At 36.3% G+C, this 16,157-nt stretch overlaps 3 protein-coding genes across 5 annotated transcripts in view; 1 reads left to right on the top strand and 2 right to left on the bottom strand.

Annotated features, from left to right (window-relative positions):
• Positions 1-402: 402 nt before the first annotated feature.
• On the bottom strand, positions 403-8,817 carry LOC116342998 (phosphatidylinositol 4-kinase alpha). The gene is made up of 18 exons (XM_031770855.1): positions 8,599-8,817; positions 8,255-8,468; positions 7,383-8,186; positions 7,102-7,308; positions 6,620-6,720; positions 6,397-6,547; positions 6,120-6,330; positions 5,172-6,041; positions 5,006-5,107; positions 4,595-4,928; positions 4,048-4,522; positions 3,105-3,979; positions 2,717-3,031; positions 2,469-2,648; positions 2,282-2,402; positions 1,655-2,214; positions 1,476-1,572; positions 403-1,382 (listed from the first exon to the last, which is right to left on the bottom strand). Exons 1-18 carry the CDS (start codon positions 8,686-8,688, stop codon positions 847-849), a joined length of 6,243 nt encoding a protein of 2,080 aa, XP_031626715.1. The 5' UTR covers positions 8,689-8,817; the 3' UTR covers positions 403-846.
• An 86-nt stretch (positions 8,818-8,903) lies between these two features.
• LOC116342999 (RNA helicase aquarius) lies at positions 8,904-14,158 on the top strand. Its single transcript, XM_031770857.1, has 7 exons — positions 8,904-10,332; positions 10,420-10,661; positions 10,727-11,660; positions 11,724-12,044; positions 12,115-12,603; positions 12,669-13,720; positions 13,782-14,158. Exons 1-7 carry the CDS (start codon positions 8,997-8,999, stop codon positions 13,956-13,958), a joined length of 4,551 nt encoding a protein of 1,516 aa, XP_031626717.1. The 5' UTR covers positions 8,904-8,996; the 3' UTR covers positions 13,959-14,158.
• The window catches only part of LOC116343000, a 2,937-nt gene continuing 932 nt past the window's right edge, over positions 14,153-16,157 (bottom strand). For all 3 annotated transcript variants that reach the window (XM_031770860.1, XM_031770859.1, XM_031770858.1), the window contains exon 4: positions 14,153-16,136. In XM_031770860.1, the coding sequence (XP_031626720.1) occupies positions 14,851-16,136 (1,286 nt within the window). In that variant the 3' untranslated portion in view covers positions 14,153-14,850. The remainder of the gene's footprint in view (positions 16,137-16,157) is intronic.

Here is a 16,157-nt window from a genome sequence, read left to right as displayed (position 1 = left end):
TATTTGCAACGCAACATATGTGTGTGTTTATGTGTGCGTGCAGTAATGCATAGCATACATACGAACGTACGAGGTATAGGCAAACAGCACAATCAACAATTTAAGCAGTGGTTTGCACTTTGGATGTCTATTTTCAAGCATTGGAACGTTGGCAGTAGCTTCAATGCATAATTTTTGAAGTGTGAATGTGCTTTAATGTTGGCACTTTTATTTTACCAAAAATTGAATAAAATACCAAAGCGAAGAGCCAGTTGCAGTGCATTACGCTGATATGTCATTATGACCTTTGACAGTGTTTAAACGAAAATAATTTTAAAGAGCTACCTGAATTAGTTATTTTCTATTTACAATAAACAAATAGCATTCTTTCAAGAATGTTAAAAAGACAAAAAATGGGATAGATTTTTCGAATTGAAAGATACTTTTATTGAAGATTTGATGAAATAAATCATTCTTTAATTGACCGAATAAAACAAGAAATTTTACATTTTTTAAAAATAATACAATATATGTTTGTGGCATACCTATGTTTAACTGATTCTTTCAAACGCATGCATATTCATTTGGCTACAATTATATCAATGGGAAGGATTTTGTTTTGTCTTCCCAACAAACAATCAAAGAAAAAACATTAACAAAATAATTATTTGTAACAATTCCGAATTTGAATACGTAAATAAATTAATATTCAAGAAAATCCAGATTTATAGAGAGAATTTAACACAGTTTAAATCACCAATATCGAATTATTAATTTAAAATTATTTGACGGAATTCAATTGAAAGATACCCGATCCACATTCTTTACAACAAAAAAATAAACCATAAGATTAGATGGAAATGGTGCTTAGTATGGGATTTGATTTTGATAATACTGAATCATATCGTAAGTGCGAGTTCGGAAATTTTGGTATGAATTTCGAATGATGGCCAGCATATGTGCGGATGCTTCTTTGTTATTTTTCGATGGTGCAAAACGTTGTTTAAGCAATGTTATTGTTTGACCACGGAAGCACGGTAGACCGGTATCAAGCATCAACGATACCAGCGAAACGATTGCATCCTGATATGGTCGAATCGCAAGAAACGCTTGAACGCATAATTCACAAAACCATTTGAATGCTGGCGCTTCCATTTTTCCACCCATAATCATTACCATTTCATCGGTCAATTTCATGTCAGTTTCGAAGCCAATATTACCGCCGGGTGACGATTCAAACATAAATCCAAAATCAATGTGAATTATATGTCCTTCGGTGTCAATCATAATGTTGCCATTGTGACGATCTTTGATTTGTAGCAAATAACCAATAACTGAATAGGCGGCCATCGATTTAACAAAATTACTGCGAGCCAATTGGAATTCTTTCGAAGTTTCATCGCCTTAAAAAAAATCACAAAATCAAAATCGTTTTAATTAAATGTTTACGGTTTTGTTTATCTTATGTTTAATGAGAATTTATCACAGTAACTTACCGTATGTATGCAAAAAATACTCATACAAACCAGTATCGGTTTGACGTCCAAGTTGATCACGTGATTTTGCATTTGGAACACATTCAATTACACCACACTGGAAAGTACATCGAATACATTTTATATAAGTAAATAATTTCTCAAAGAGCTTCAACTATTTGCACAGTTAAAATACTTACTCCGGGTGCTGTGGCAACTACACGATATGGAAACAAATACAAATCTAATCCGACTTGTTGAAAGATATTCTGGAAAATTTTAATAACTTGCAATGCGAGCATGTCTTGTCGAACGTCATCGCCTACTTTAAAAATAGCTGCCTGCCACGAATCAATGCCCAGCGTTATACTAGGCTGCATAACAGTCGATGAATCTTGATTCGATACATCCATCGCCATTTGTTCAAGCTCTGTTATTCCGCATCGTTGCACACGGAATCGTGCCAAATATGGCGCTTTCGCCGCACTCTGCATCGGCGTTCCACTATTATAGTCAATGTCGATGACCATTGCTTCAGGATTCGATGGTAAATAACAACCTGGTTGAACTTTAATTTTGCTTAAAGCCTCCAAACATGCTTTCTTTCGTGGTGCTCCCTTGGCAAAGGAACGAATTTCACCGGAAACAGCTGTTATTTTACCAAAGAAATCAAATTCACGCTCATAGAATCGCTTAGCAGCACCAGAGAATGATGATATAATATTTTGACTTAACGCTTCCAAATGATCGAACAAAACAGCTAGAAAAATACACAGATGTATTAACCAATATGTCCATTGGAATTGTTTTTTTTTCCATTAACTTACGATCTTTGTGCTGTTGATCTTCGTCCATGTACATGTTTGTTTGCATATTCCAAATTAGTTGATGACCCACGATTTGTGATCGTTTCGAAATGTGCTTGATGAATTCAGCCACATAACCCATCTACGAATTTGAATGATAGCTTATTTAATTTTTGCCTGGAATTCTAAGAAAAATTGATTTACGAACCGTATCATGTCGCAGTGCTTGTACAAGTTGTGGAATGTATGGTAAAACTGCTTCGGCCGGATATGATGAAAGTGTCTTAACAGCATATTGAGCTGTTAACGGATGTGTTGGGTATTGTCGCGAGAAATATGAAAGTGCTTGAATCGGATTCACCGATGACCATGTCAACATGTACACAAGCTGAAAATAAAATTCAATTTATTTTATCCATTCATTCCATTTACCTTCCGTTGTGCATCACAACTTACCTCATGAGATTCAGCCAATAGTGTTTTTGTTGTAACTAGATATTTCAATGCTTCAGGTATATGAGAAACAGCAATTGGATCGGAGCAAACCAAACGTGTTACTTCGTCTTCGATTGATTCGGCATTTCGAATTCGTTGTGGCAAGAAAATGGCAAGCGATGGATTATAGAACCATGCCAATCGTGTATAGTCACGCCACAAACTCAATTTAATTGGTCGAGCGCGCCATTCATTTATCGCTTCTTCCCCCAAAATTGTAAGATGGGGTGACGAATTTGGGTTATACCATGTAATCAGGAATTCAATTTCAGCGGCCTGTCACAAATGTAGAAAGTGTTAAAAAGTACAATTTTTTCAATTTCAGAATGAAAATGAAGTGTGTTCTTACCAATAGTTCCAGAATTAAATTACGTTTTTTCATATAATCCCTGTCATAAGCTGTCTTTTGGAATGGTGACCGCTTTGATCGAATCGATCGTTTCGATAGTGTTGACGTTGAATGTGGAATAGTGTTATACCAGCCGCCAGTTCCGGTACTTGTGCTTCGTGCCACATCACTGCCGGCATTTGAAAGTGTGTCCAATGACAATTTGGTAACGGATAAAGTGTGCGAATTTGGATTAATATCATAATCGCCCACTTCCGTTGTGATCAAATGCTTTTTCTCGCTACGCATTGTTTGCCAAAATTTCAGCAAAATAGTTATGTCTTCGAGCAAATCGTCACGCGATTGTGACGGACAAAGTTGTGGACCGCAAAAATATTCTAAAGCATGGCTATAAATTCGTTCGCGTAGAATATTTCGCGATAATGCTTTGGGTAATATATTGCCTTGTAACAATGATAAACCACATTGAAGTAGCTTAAAACGACAACCGACCGTTCCAACACTTCGGTTTTGTTTATTATTTACATCCATCGGTAAACAACGATGTAGCAATAATGCGAACATTTCGACTTTGTCATGGTCACAGTATTTAGCTGTATCAACAATTTCTGAAATCAATTGGAGCCAAATTGCATGTGGTTTTACATTGATGGGTGGCGGTACCAATGCACAACCTTCATGCGCTGCCAATGGACTTGTCAAATCGAAATTTTCCGCGAAAAGGCCGATTTTCTTTTGAAATGTCGTTTCGAATGCATTAACCATCTCAATCATAAAAGATAGTTCCAGATCTGGACGTGCCGTTAACACCCATTGCCAACATTCAACTGCCGTCTCCATGGCCGCTTCAGTGAATAATTCCACCTGAGATGTAGCTATTCGCAAATAACAAAACATTTATGAGATCTCTTGCAGAGAGAGAAAAAGACACAAGTTTACTTACATATTGCATGCAATAGTTTTCGATTGACACCCGAATTTGTGATCAAATATGCAGTTGAAATCCAAAGTGCTTCGCGATATTTATTATTACTTTTCTCTTGACAAGCATCCCACACTTCTTTTACCAATTGATCACCCAGAAGTGCCTTGTCATCTTTCAATGATTTGGTTCTACCAGAAACTTCTCCGGCGTATTGTGAACGTAAGCACAACACCGACACAAATCGCGGAGTGTCGCTGTTAATACATTGCGGTCGCTTTGCAGCAACTGGAAGCAAAGCCGATGCAAGTGGAGGAGCACACGATTGAAGAGCCGCATCAAATGCCATGGCCAGGCCACTATGATGGATTAACGAGGATGTTGGATCAACCTGATTCCGATACTCTTGCAAGTGAGATTTTGTTGATTTTGGTGCCCATTTCATTGCTTCACTTATGATGCCTTGGCATCGATCCGAAAAGTCTTTTAAACGACTCTATTTCGAAGAAGAAAATTCAAATCAATTTCACTCTTAATACGCACATCTAGTATTTCACATTAAAATTACCTCTCGAGCTGGCAAACTGTCCATTAATTGCAACGTATACGATGTCGAACGAACTTTTAGTGTTGTTGTCTCTTCATTTGGATCACGGGTCAATGAATCGGCGAGCAATTGTAGCACATCCAACATGCACCAAAGAACTTTACGGTTCCACAACAAATGCGGAAACTTATCGACCAACTGCGATAGATACTGATCTGCAACCACTTGAATCTGTTTGTGAATGTGATTGAAATATACAAGCAATAGCATCGCTTGCGATTCTAATACGTTATCGCGGAGCTGCTCTTGTGATATCAACACATTACGGAATTTCTCAAAAACTTGATCTGCAACACTGAAATTCAAAAAAACTCTTAAGTATTTGGCTTTCTATCGCAAATTCTCTGTACAAAAAAATTGAACTCTTCTCACCATTTGATGCATGACCACATTCCCGATTTATCTTTCTGCAGTGGAATATCACACAGGTAACTTAAAATTGGTTCCAAACTTGGTTCGTCTGCGTTTTCGACTCTGAAAATTTTGCAATATTGTTTTTCAATACAGTTAAGTGCATTTCTTCTTAAAAAAAACTCACCTCAATGTTTCGAGCCAATAAACGCTCAGTAGGTAGGTGCATTGAGCAAAAGTGAATTTGTTTATGCAAGCTACAACTTCGGCCGGTGGATGATCAAAGAGTACCATTATTTGATTTCGTAGTTCATTCAAGCTAACGCTATCCGATTTAACGGCAGATGTGTAGTTCAATTCCCTCATTTCGGATCGATGGGCCGTCTGTGAGATTAATAGCGGTGATTTTGCGGCAATCTGTTGCACGCCTTGATACCATTCGGATGGCCATAGTCGCGAATTCGTGAATCCCATGACAATACAGTACAGCCAAAAATCTTTGAATAGCTTGTGCAATCGAATTTTCGGATTTTTAATCGGTGGCAATCGTTTAACCAATATCGAAATAACTGGAATCAGCATTCCCAAATTTCCAGCGCTCGAACTCGCTTTTTGAGTAGTTACATTATCGTTATACGATCGTTCGCCTTCCAAACCGATTTGAACAAATAGTTCAAGAAGTTTGCCCAACAAATCCAACATTTCCGCTTCACCTTGAATATTCGCCGCAATGTTACCCAGTGCATTTATAACGGCATCCGACACATTCTGATTTTGTTTTCGTTCCTCGACATTTGTTGAATACGCTTGCGATGTCGCCTTTACGGTTTCACGTGCAAACATTTTCATAATTTCGTCAAACACTTTCGGCTCACATCTGCTGATTATAACGCAACCCAATTGATCGACAATCAATGCTGTTTGATCTGACGTATTTTTATTGAAACGTTGAATGAAAAATTGTAAAATATTTTGCGTTGTTTTTGGTGTATTTTTTAATGCAACGGCAACATGGCCCAGCATCACGATAATATTTAGTGATACAAGACTTGATTTACTGGAAAAATGGAGACATTTATTTAATATATTTTTGTTTGATTTTCGCACGGCCGAAAAATTTGAGGAACTTTCTTACTTTTCTGTCTTTTCAGCTGTAAACAATCGACTAGAGACGCTGGCCACAAGTGCCGGTACACAATATGGATCGAGTCGATGAGCGGCATGTAGTGCGATGGCTAAATTTTCAATGGCAGCATCTCGTAATGCTTCAAAAGCAGTTTGGGCTGATTTTGTAATGCCAACCGGTTTCAATGGTACGTCAATTGCACGGAAATCATTACCTTGCACTGAAAAATTGTACCAAACAAATTTTCATTAATTGGACTTCTGTTGGAGTTTTGCATTCCACTTACCGACTATCTTAAATTGTTCCTTCTCTTTCTTTATCTGTGCTTGGCGGTATAATTTCTCCAATATTGGACTTGGCGCGACCAAAAAGTCTTTCAAATACGTAATCGATGTTCCGGCGATATTTGGAAATTTTTCAGCCAATTTCCCAAGACCCTGTATGTATACACGATTTTTTCGCTTAGTAATAGTTATAAAATTTAATTAAAAAATGTGATTATTCAATACCTCCAAACAAACCATGAGTAATGGCATGTGATCCATAACAATATTTTGACCCACCAATAGACTGAGTTTTTGATTCAAGCGTCCGCACAATTTATCGCCCTCTGAAAACCAATTTATAATTAGCCAACTATTTATTCACTTAATAATAAACAATTCTTCAAGCAACGATCAATTAATTCGAAATCAATTCAGACATTTTAGTGTGGTACAAGTGTAGAAAATAATTTCATGAAAATGCAGGGTCAAACCAGAAACAAATGAATTTAAAAGAAAGTTAAACGAAAAACAACATTTTCTTTTCACAATGTTTCACCTAATTTACATAAATAGATTAAACCATGTTGCAACGAAGAATTATTATAGTCTTCATCGGCTGTAAGATATTAACGATATTTTTTTTAAAAAAAGAGACTAAATCGAGATAAAAAAAAGTTCGAAAAAAGTGAATTTACGTAAATCGAATGCCTAGTGAATGGCCTTACCAGTTTCATCGTTGATGGCCCAAACTAATAAATCGACACATGCTGCATTGGCCATGACATTGATTTTGTATTTATTGATTGCTGTGCATCCAGGTTCTCGTTGCTCTTTCTCCTGATCGTTTTGCTTCTTTTGTAGCTCCGTTTGTCCGCTGAGAAACAGATTCTTCACAAATTCTTGCACATCTTTTGTGAATGGCGTTGGCAAATCTATTTGGAACCGCCATAAATTTCCAATTTAAATTGACTTTGTATTGATAAAAAGTGTACAATTTTTTACTTACCACTTTCATTTTGTAGTACTTCTCGCAACAATGTGACCATCACCAGATTGATTGTTTCGGAAAAGCTTTTGTATGGATACGATTTAATTTGATGCAATGAGTAAATATCGCTGGCTTGCTCATCGAGATACTCGAGTGTTTCTTTGGTGAGTAATTTTTTGGCAATTGCAAAAATACTTTGCAAAAATTGAATTTTAAATTTTATTTTCAGCTTTTTTTCGGGCGTCTCAACGAATCGCATATTCGGAAATTGATTAAAACTGGATCCATATTTTGAGAAAAAGTATGTCGTCGGATCATACGGTATCGAATAACATGATTGCAACTTTGGCGGTCGATTTGCTGAATCGGTGTCATCACTCATTGAATCGTCAAGAGCTTCACAACTTATACCGCCCGACAATGATCGCGGTATGATGGAACGAAATTGTGATAAGCTTGGATGACGTTCGTATGATGTCTGAATATTGTTACTATTACTGGTGGCGCTTGATGTGGCTGATGATGGTGATTTTGTGGCAGATGGAACTGTTATCGGTGGGAATATTCGGCATAGAAGTGGTGAATTATGAGCATATCTGCCCATCGAACGTCCTAGACCAAGCAAAATTGGGACAGTTGCTTTACACAAATTTATCGGTGGCAATGCATTGCTTTTGTGACTCGACTTTATCATCGTTGTTAATGTGTCGAGTGTATTTACTTGATTTTCGATAATTGTGTCACGCAAATGCGGACAATTGACAGCCACATCAGAGAGCAATGTATTCAAACAGAAACTAAATCGTTCCGATGCTGGAATACCTGTCAATTAAAAATGAATCATTATTTTTCTTATTTTTTCAATAAAAAAGCGAAATAAATCAGCTTACGTTCGGTCTTCTTTGGTTTGCCATCGTCAATCCAAACGGCTCTTGGTAACGCTTTATTCAATCGAAGTAAGTATGGCACAATTTTCGTTTCATGTTGACATCCACTTTCAAGAAAATACAATCCAAGTGCAATGACAGCCTCTTGGGCTCGATGATCCAAACAAAATACACCAGCTGCATTTTCTTGCGGACAATAGCGATACAATGACAAAACCTATGCAAACAAAAATGTTACGTTAATTACTTTTTGGATAAAATGAATCATCATTTTTTTTTGGCGTGAAATCGATTTTATCGATTTGCCAAATTGAAGGCCGTTCGCAAATGATAAGAGATACACTCACTTTTTCCCATGGTGTTGGTTTAATTTGTGCTAATACGCGCGCCAAACTACGCACCGTATTGTCGAAATAAAACTTATTATTTATCGTCATTTTACTGCATGTTTGCACAAAACAACAATTCGAATTGTTTATATATTTATTTCGATTATATTTGATTCGTTTGTAAGCCAATTTTTCGCACCTTACACGTCAATATTATGACATATATGTGTTTTCTCATCTATTTTTTACCTAATTTGATGGTTGACAGTTCCGATTGACGTTTCATCATATATTTTTTTATCTTTTTAAGGTTGTCTGAATTTGTTTGTTTGACGACCGCTAAACGTATGAAAACATCTACATAACCTAAAAAAAACGAATAGCGTGGTAAACGAATTTTCGATTGAAAATTCGAAATGGCAGAGAAAAGAGTGACCAGATCTTCAAGTAAACAACAAAGTGATGAAAGTGAAGTGGCGAAAAAGACAAAAGGAACACCAACCGTAGCACAGATCAAATCAGACAAATTGACATTGTTGGCAAATCAATATTGGTCACCTACTGAAAGTGGGAAGCATTCGCCATTCAATCCAGACATTATTGTTGAAATCTATCGAACGGAAATAATTGGCGCATCGGCTCGCTTGCGAAATATCATTTTGTTGGAATTCAGTCAGTATTTGGAGAATTATTTGTGGCCAAATTTTGATGCAGCAACCAGTTCCATTGAACATGTCCTATCAATTGTGTTTATGTGCAATGAAAAATTCCGTGAACGTGTCGATGCATGGAATTCATTTGAAAAAAATCCCGCACAATTTTCGGGCTTCTTTCAAAAAGTCTTGAATTATTGTTTGTCCGATGAAAAATTTACACCGATTGTGGCAAAACAACAAACCGCTTTGATTCTATTTTTGAATCACTGTTTCAACAGCATGGAAGTTGAATTGTGTCGCAATCAAACGAAAAAATTGGTATCACTTGGGATGTGGCAATGTTTGCAGCCAAATCGCCGTGAAGCCGAATTGGCCAGCACACCGCAATGGAAGAAATTTTGGAAAAAGTTACAAAAAAAAGACAAACCCGAACAAAAGGAACAATTGGAATTTGAGCGATTTTTCTTGCAACGTTTAATGGTGAAATTCATTCGAATTTTGGAGGAAATTCCAGAAGATGGACAAATCTCAATCGATACGGTTCGGTATTGTGAGCGGTTTTTGGAGTTCATAATTGATTTGGAGGCTTTATTGCCAACAAGACGGTTTTTCAATACTGTTCTGGACGATTGCCATTTAGTGGTTCGTTGTGCATTGGCACCGTTGGTGCGTCGACCAGAGGGACAACTTTTCTTGCAACTGCTTGACACATTAAAATTCTATTCACGCTTCGAAATTAATGATGAAAGCGGTGATGCTTTAACCGATCATGATATGACACAAATTCATTACAAGAAAATCATTGCATTGCAACGTGCAGCATTTTCAAAATTTGAAAAATTGAAATTGTTTGCATTAACAAATGTGGCGGCGGTTGATACTCGCGAAAAGCTAAAATCACATTTTGATACATTGGATGAAGATAGTCTCAAGTTGATTGCACGATCACTGTACCTACTTCCGAATGAAAACGATTCAGCAAATTTTACCTGGCATCGCACTGATGTTGAATTTTTACGCGAACTCTTGATCTCGCGCCACGAACGACGTGTCTCTCAATTAGACGCATTGAACGATATGCCACTCTATCCAACCGGTGAGTTTTTTAAAATATGTTTTTGTTTCACTTCTTTGCAGTATTCACTATTACATTTCTAATATTGTATCATTATGTCTTCGACAGAAAATATAATATGGGACGAGAATATAGTGCCGAATGAATATTACTCTGGCGAAGGATGTTTGTCGTTGCCAAAGTTAAATCTTCAGTTTTTAACATTGCATGATTATTTGTTGCGAAACTGTAATTTATTCCGATTAGAATCGACATTCGAAATTCGTCAAGACATCGAAGATGCGGTCAGTCGAATGGTGCCATGGAAAGACGAAGAGGGTGAAGTAATGTTTGCCGGATGGGCTCGAATGGTATGTTTCACCGACCAATTTCAACTCGGTTAGAAAAATTGTTAAATTAATTTCTGTCAATGCAGGCCCTTCCCATATCATCATTTGCCGTTGTTGAAGTGGCAAAACCGCATATTGGTGAAAAGAAACCATCACGAGTTCGAGCTGATGTCTCTGTCACGCTAAGCGTCCGTCCGGAAATCCAAGAGGAATGGGAAAATTTGCGTAAACATGATGTTTGTTTTTTGGTTTGTGTGCAGCCAACATGTCCGATTGGAACGAAATACAGTTATCGTGAACCATTTATACCACAAGTGGGTCTCGTAAGTGTTCGTGGTTGTGAAATCGAAGGAATGTTAGACGCCAATGGTCGGGTGATTGAAGACGGTCCGGATCCACGACCGCAATTGCCTGGCGAAAAGCGAACGTATCGAGTTTGGTTAGACTGCAATCAATATCGAATCGATATGGATAATTTACAGGAAAGCGGAATTGATGTTTATGAATCGTTCAACATTATTATTCGTCGTAAACCGAAAGAAAATAATTTCAAAGCTGTTCTTGAAACGATTCGCCATTTAATGAATACTGTATGCGTTGTCCCAGAATGGCTACACGATATTTTACTCGGCTATGGTGATCCATCGGCTGCTCACTACAAACGAATGCAATTCCAAGAGAAAACACTCAATTTTAACGATACATTTTTGAACATTAACCATTTGCGCGAAAGTTTTCCAGATTACAAAGTCGAGGTGAAGGGTGACGAGAAAGAACTGTCACTACCGATGCTTCTGTCATTCGAAGATGTAAAGGAATCGAAGGAAGATGACGAGGACGACGATGATGAGTGTATGGAATTGCCGAAAATCATTAAAGTAGAACAAGGGCCATTGCCAAGATGTGGCCCATATCCATTTGATGAACCGAAAAAGAATGCCATCAAATTTACACCAACACAAATCGAAGCGATTCGATCCGGAATGCAGCATGGTTTAACGCTGGTTGTTGGTCCTCCAGGTACTTTCATCTCTATTTTCGTTGCAATAAATACAATCTTAACTGATTGATGTTCAATTATAGGTACTGGTAAAACTGATGTTGCCGTTCAAATCATCTCGAATCTTTATCATAATCATCCGAATCAACGAACATTGATTGTCACACATTCCAATCAGGCATTGAATCAATTGTTTGAGAAAATCATGGCACTTGACATCGATGAACGGCACTTATTGCGTCTAGGTCATGGCGAGGAAGCACTTGAAACTGAAAAAGATTTCAGTCGATATGGTCGTGTTAACTATGTGCTTGCCAAACGTATTGATTTACTAAATCAAGTGCAAAAGTTGCAAGAATCACTTGGCGTCACTGGCGATGTAGCGTATACATGTGAAACAGCAGGTAATAATGACATTGGATATATTTTTTTTTATTACAAAATATTATATTCTTTTTATTATATTTTTTATAGGATACTTTTATCTGTATCAAGTGATTTCACGATGGGAGAAATTCTTAAGCGAAATTGAGCAATTTAATGGGGAAAATTACACGCCAACCATTTTCAGTGAACAATTTCCATTCACACGTTTCTTCAATGATGCACCACAACCATTATTCCCTGGTCAAACGTATGTGAATGACTTGGAAGTGGCAAAGGGATGCTTCGAATATATTTCAAAGATTTTCACACAATTGGAAGAATTCAGAGCTTTTGAATTGCTGCGCAGTGGATTAGATCGTTCAAAATACTTGCTGGTAAAGGAAGCTCGTATCATTGCGATGACCTGTACACATGCTGCACTGAAGCGTAAAGAATTGGTTAACATGGGATTCAAATATGATAACATCTTAATGGAAGAATCAGCACAAATTCTCGAAATTGAAACGTTCATTCCGTTGCTGCTGCAAAATCCATTGGACGGACATAATCGACTTAAACGATGGATCATGATTGGAGGTAACACTAAAAAAAACAGTAAACCATAAAATAAAACGGATTTTAATCGGAGATTTTTCTTTTAGATCACCATCAATTGCCTCCCGTTATCAAAAATATCGCATTTCAAAAATATTCAAACATGGAACAATCGCTATTCACACGACTGGTTCGCTTGGGCGTGCCCACCGTTGATTTGGATAGTCAAGGTCGTGCTCGATCAACTATCTCAGCATTATACAAATGGCGTTACAAGAAACTCGACGATTTACAGCATGTTTTGGATAAAGTTGAATACAATTTGGCAAATCCTGGCTTTGAATTCGACTACCAAATGATCAATGTCGAAGATTTCAATGGTGTCGGAGAGACCGAACCGAATTTATTTTTCTATCAAAATTTAGCCGAAGCCGAATATGTGGTTGCCGTTTTTATGTATATGCGTTTATTGGGCTATCCAGCTGAAAAAATTTCCATTTTAACAACATACAATGGGCAAAAGCATTTGATTCGTGATGTGATTAACATGAGATGCGGTGATAATCCGCTGATTGGACGTCCATTGAAAGTGACCACAGTTGATAAGTATCAAGGTCAACAAAATGATTACATTTTACTATCGCTGGTTCGAACCAGAGCTGTTGGTCATTTGCGCGATGTTCGACGTTTGGTCGTTGCAATGAGTCGTTCACGACTTGGATTGTATATTTTCGGAAGAGTTGCATTGTTCAAGGATTGCTTTGAATTGCAACCTGTTTTCAATATTCTACAGAAACGACCGAATAAATTGCATTTACTGCCCGAAGAAATGTTCCCCGGAGAGCGAAAACTTACCGACAAGATTGCAGCCGAACCAAAAATCATTGAAAATATGAGCGAAATGGCTGATTTTGTATACAAATTATACTTGAAACGCATCAGCGATATGAAAGAAAATATGGAATCAATTCAGAAACTGTATGAAAAACTACCCACAGAAGATGATGTCAATGAAAACGAAGTGGATGACGATGATAAGGATGAAAATAAAACGGAACCTATGGAAACGGAGACATTTGTTCAAACAGAAATTCAAAATGAGGTCGACGATGTCGACGTATCGCCTTCTTCATCCGGCTCCGCATATTCAGCTGAACTTGCAAGTTAATTCCCTGAAATTGAATAAATAATAGTTATTAGTTTGAATTATTTGATCATAGGCCTCTAACATGCCGTTGGATATTTTATCACACCTGCCAGAGCAATTTGAAATGAAGTTTAAAATTCAACACCCCCGTTTATCATGGTTGAGTGACGAAAAGGGAAATGAATTACTTAACGAATTAACCTGTAAAAAAAAAAGAAAAAATCCTTCATCATTTGAAAACTGGCAATGAAAATCCAGACATTTTTTCCTCGATAATAGAAGAAATTTCTGGTCATCTGAGATTTGATCCCAAATTGGAAGATTTCATCACAATAATTGTAGAGAACAAACAAAACATACTGAACAATCCAGCACTGTTGGATGAATTAGTTGAAAAAGAGTTCTATCGGAAAAACTAACTACTTCAAAATAAAAATACAATTGTTTTCATTTTTTCGTTTTCTTTATTTTCTGTTATTTGTAGGACTTTACTGCACACAGTGGGTGTGAAAATAACTTCATATAGAGTGTGTTTCAAAATACTCTACTACAAATGTCGTTACGATCTAACAACAAAATTTGGAAATTGAAAATTTGAAATTACGTGTGATTGTTGTTGTCTTTTCATACCATATAAAAGAAGTAAATACATTTTTTGTTCATAAAATTCAAAACACTTTAACATATGTATAGAAAGTCTTGGCACAACTTACAGCGTTTTTTACACTGCAATAACAATCACAAGAATGTCAACCAAAGATTTCTGGTCAGATCTCAAACGTAAAGTGTACGAGAAGGGCTGAGAAACTCAAAACGAGCAACAATTAGTTGGAAGGATTAAGAGAAAATTGAAAGAAATTGACAAATCGGTCTGCCAACGCATGATTTTGAAGGTTCGATACAAACTTCGACAAATCGAAGACAAAGGTCCATTAAGTGTGATGTGAATGTGCTATTCGATAGTTGATGAATAAAGGTTTCTACCAATAAGAACGAATTTAATATTGTTTTTTTGTTGTTCAAATAGTGGACGTCTGAAGTTGTGCCAAGACTTTCTATGCATATGTTATTCTATAAGTATATAGATTATTTATGAATCTAAAATCAAAATAAAAACTAAATTCGGATAAGTTTTTCTTAAATTAATCATTAGTTTTCAATATTTTTTGAATCTTTGGAATACGTCGAAATTTCGATTTCCATATCGACTTCAATGTAGATGCAATTTCTTTCATTTGAATTTGTTCCCATTCGTTTCCAAGAATTTCCTTCAAAATCAAGTGTTTTTCTTTTATATCATATTCGAAATCGATTTGTTCCAATTCAGTTAATTCGTCCAGCAGTTTTCGAATAGTTACATTATTTTTTTCTATCCAGCTTGCACTTCTCGAGAAGAATTTCAATATTTTCAATTTTTTATTACGCAATATGAAGTTCATCCAATGCATATTTACGCACATTTTTAAATGACACTTTTGGAGATTATCAAACTCATATGATTCAATTATTCGCCCACATGACCAACCATCATATGAAAATGTTTCGATTGTTTTGAATCGATAAGTTGGAATTAATTCCGGCGCATTTTGTTTGCCACGATAACACACGGTTAATTTAAAAGTTTTCAGTTGTGTTAAGTTTTCATCGATCGAAGAATATATTAAGTCATTATAATTACTTATTTGCATACATAAATGCAAATATTTGATTTGACGATTCATTTGCAAAAAAGAAATAAATGAATGAACTTCTTCATCGCTTTCAATTATCAAGGAAACTCGTTCCAATTTCAAAAAATATTTTTCCACTGATTTTGGAGCATATGATAAATTCAAAGAACGTAGATTTGGCATTAATTCCAATGCTTCCAAGTCAAAAAAAGAAGTTCTAGCGATGAATTCTTGAAGTTTTATCAATGGTTTATTCAACGTGAAAAATGGAAATGAATGCAATTCCAGTGCCTCCAATGAATCAGCACAATAATCGCAAACGTATTTGAACACATTCTTCAAGACGATTGGAATATTTGTATCAACACTGCAATGAATACAAATAAACTTAATGGATTCTCCAAAATTCCGCATTAATTTAAACCAAATTATTGCATCACTAATTCTGACGATCAGTTTGTTCTCACAATAAATTAGATTTCTGTTTTCATAGATACGACGTACATAATCAACCGGTTTATAAGGTACATAATGAAAAGCATCAAATGATATTAAATGATTTCCATGTTTTCGGGAAAATACTGAACCAGCAATATTTCTGAGTCGTTTATTTGTGTCGGATATATTTGCCAAATCTTCTAGGTTCAAATGGCACAGAATGATATCAATTACATTGTCACACATATCGTTGAATTCTGTTGGTGTTTTCTCATCGTCAGATATTTTCTTTTCCTTTGAACACAAATGAGAAATTTCATGTTGGCATTTTCGTTTCAATT

Source organism: Contarinia nasturtii, unplaced genomic scaffold (assembly GCF_009176525.2).
Source record: "Contarinia nasturtii isolate CC-2019 unplaced genomic scaffold, AAFC_CNas_1.1 Cnas_scaffold_928, whole genome shotgun sequence".
NCBI lineage: Eukaryota > Metazoa > Arthropoda > Insecta > Diptera > Cecidomyiidae > Contarinia > Contarinia nasturtii.
This window is presented reverse-complemented; position numbering and strand designations above follow the sequence as displayed.

Excerpts from the sequence above, each read along its gene's own strand:
- LOC116342998 (XM_031770855.1), bottom strand. The coding sequence starts at position 8,688 with ATGACGATAAATAATAAGTTTTATTTCGACAATACGGTGCGTAGTTTG. Across the intron at positions 6,548-6,619 it reads TACTCATGGTTTGTTTGGAG|GGTCTTGGGAAATTGGCTGA; the intron begins GTATTGAATAAT and ends GTATACATACAG. Across the intron at positions 4,523-4,594 it reads ACAGTTTGCCAGCTCGAGAG|AGTCGTTTAAAAGACTTTTC; the intron begins GTAATTTTAATG and ends TCTTCGAAATAG.
- LOC116342999 (XM_031770857.1), top strand. The coding sequence starts at position 8,997 with ATGGCAGAGAAAAGAGTGACCAGATCTTCAAGTAAACAACAAAGTGAT. Across the intron at positions 10,333-10,419 it reads TATGCCACTCTATCCAACCG|AAAATATAATATGGGACGAG; the intron begins GTGAGTTTTTTA and ends TGTCTTCGACAG. Across the intron at positions 13,721-13,781 it reads CCGCATATTCAGCTGAACTT|GCCTCTAACATGCCGTTGGA; the intron begins GCAAGTTAATTC and ends ATTTGATCATAG.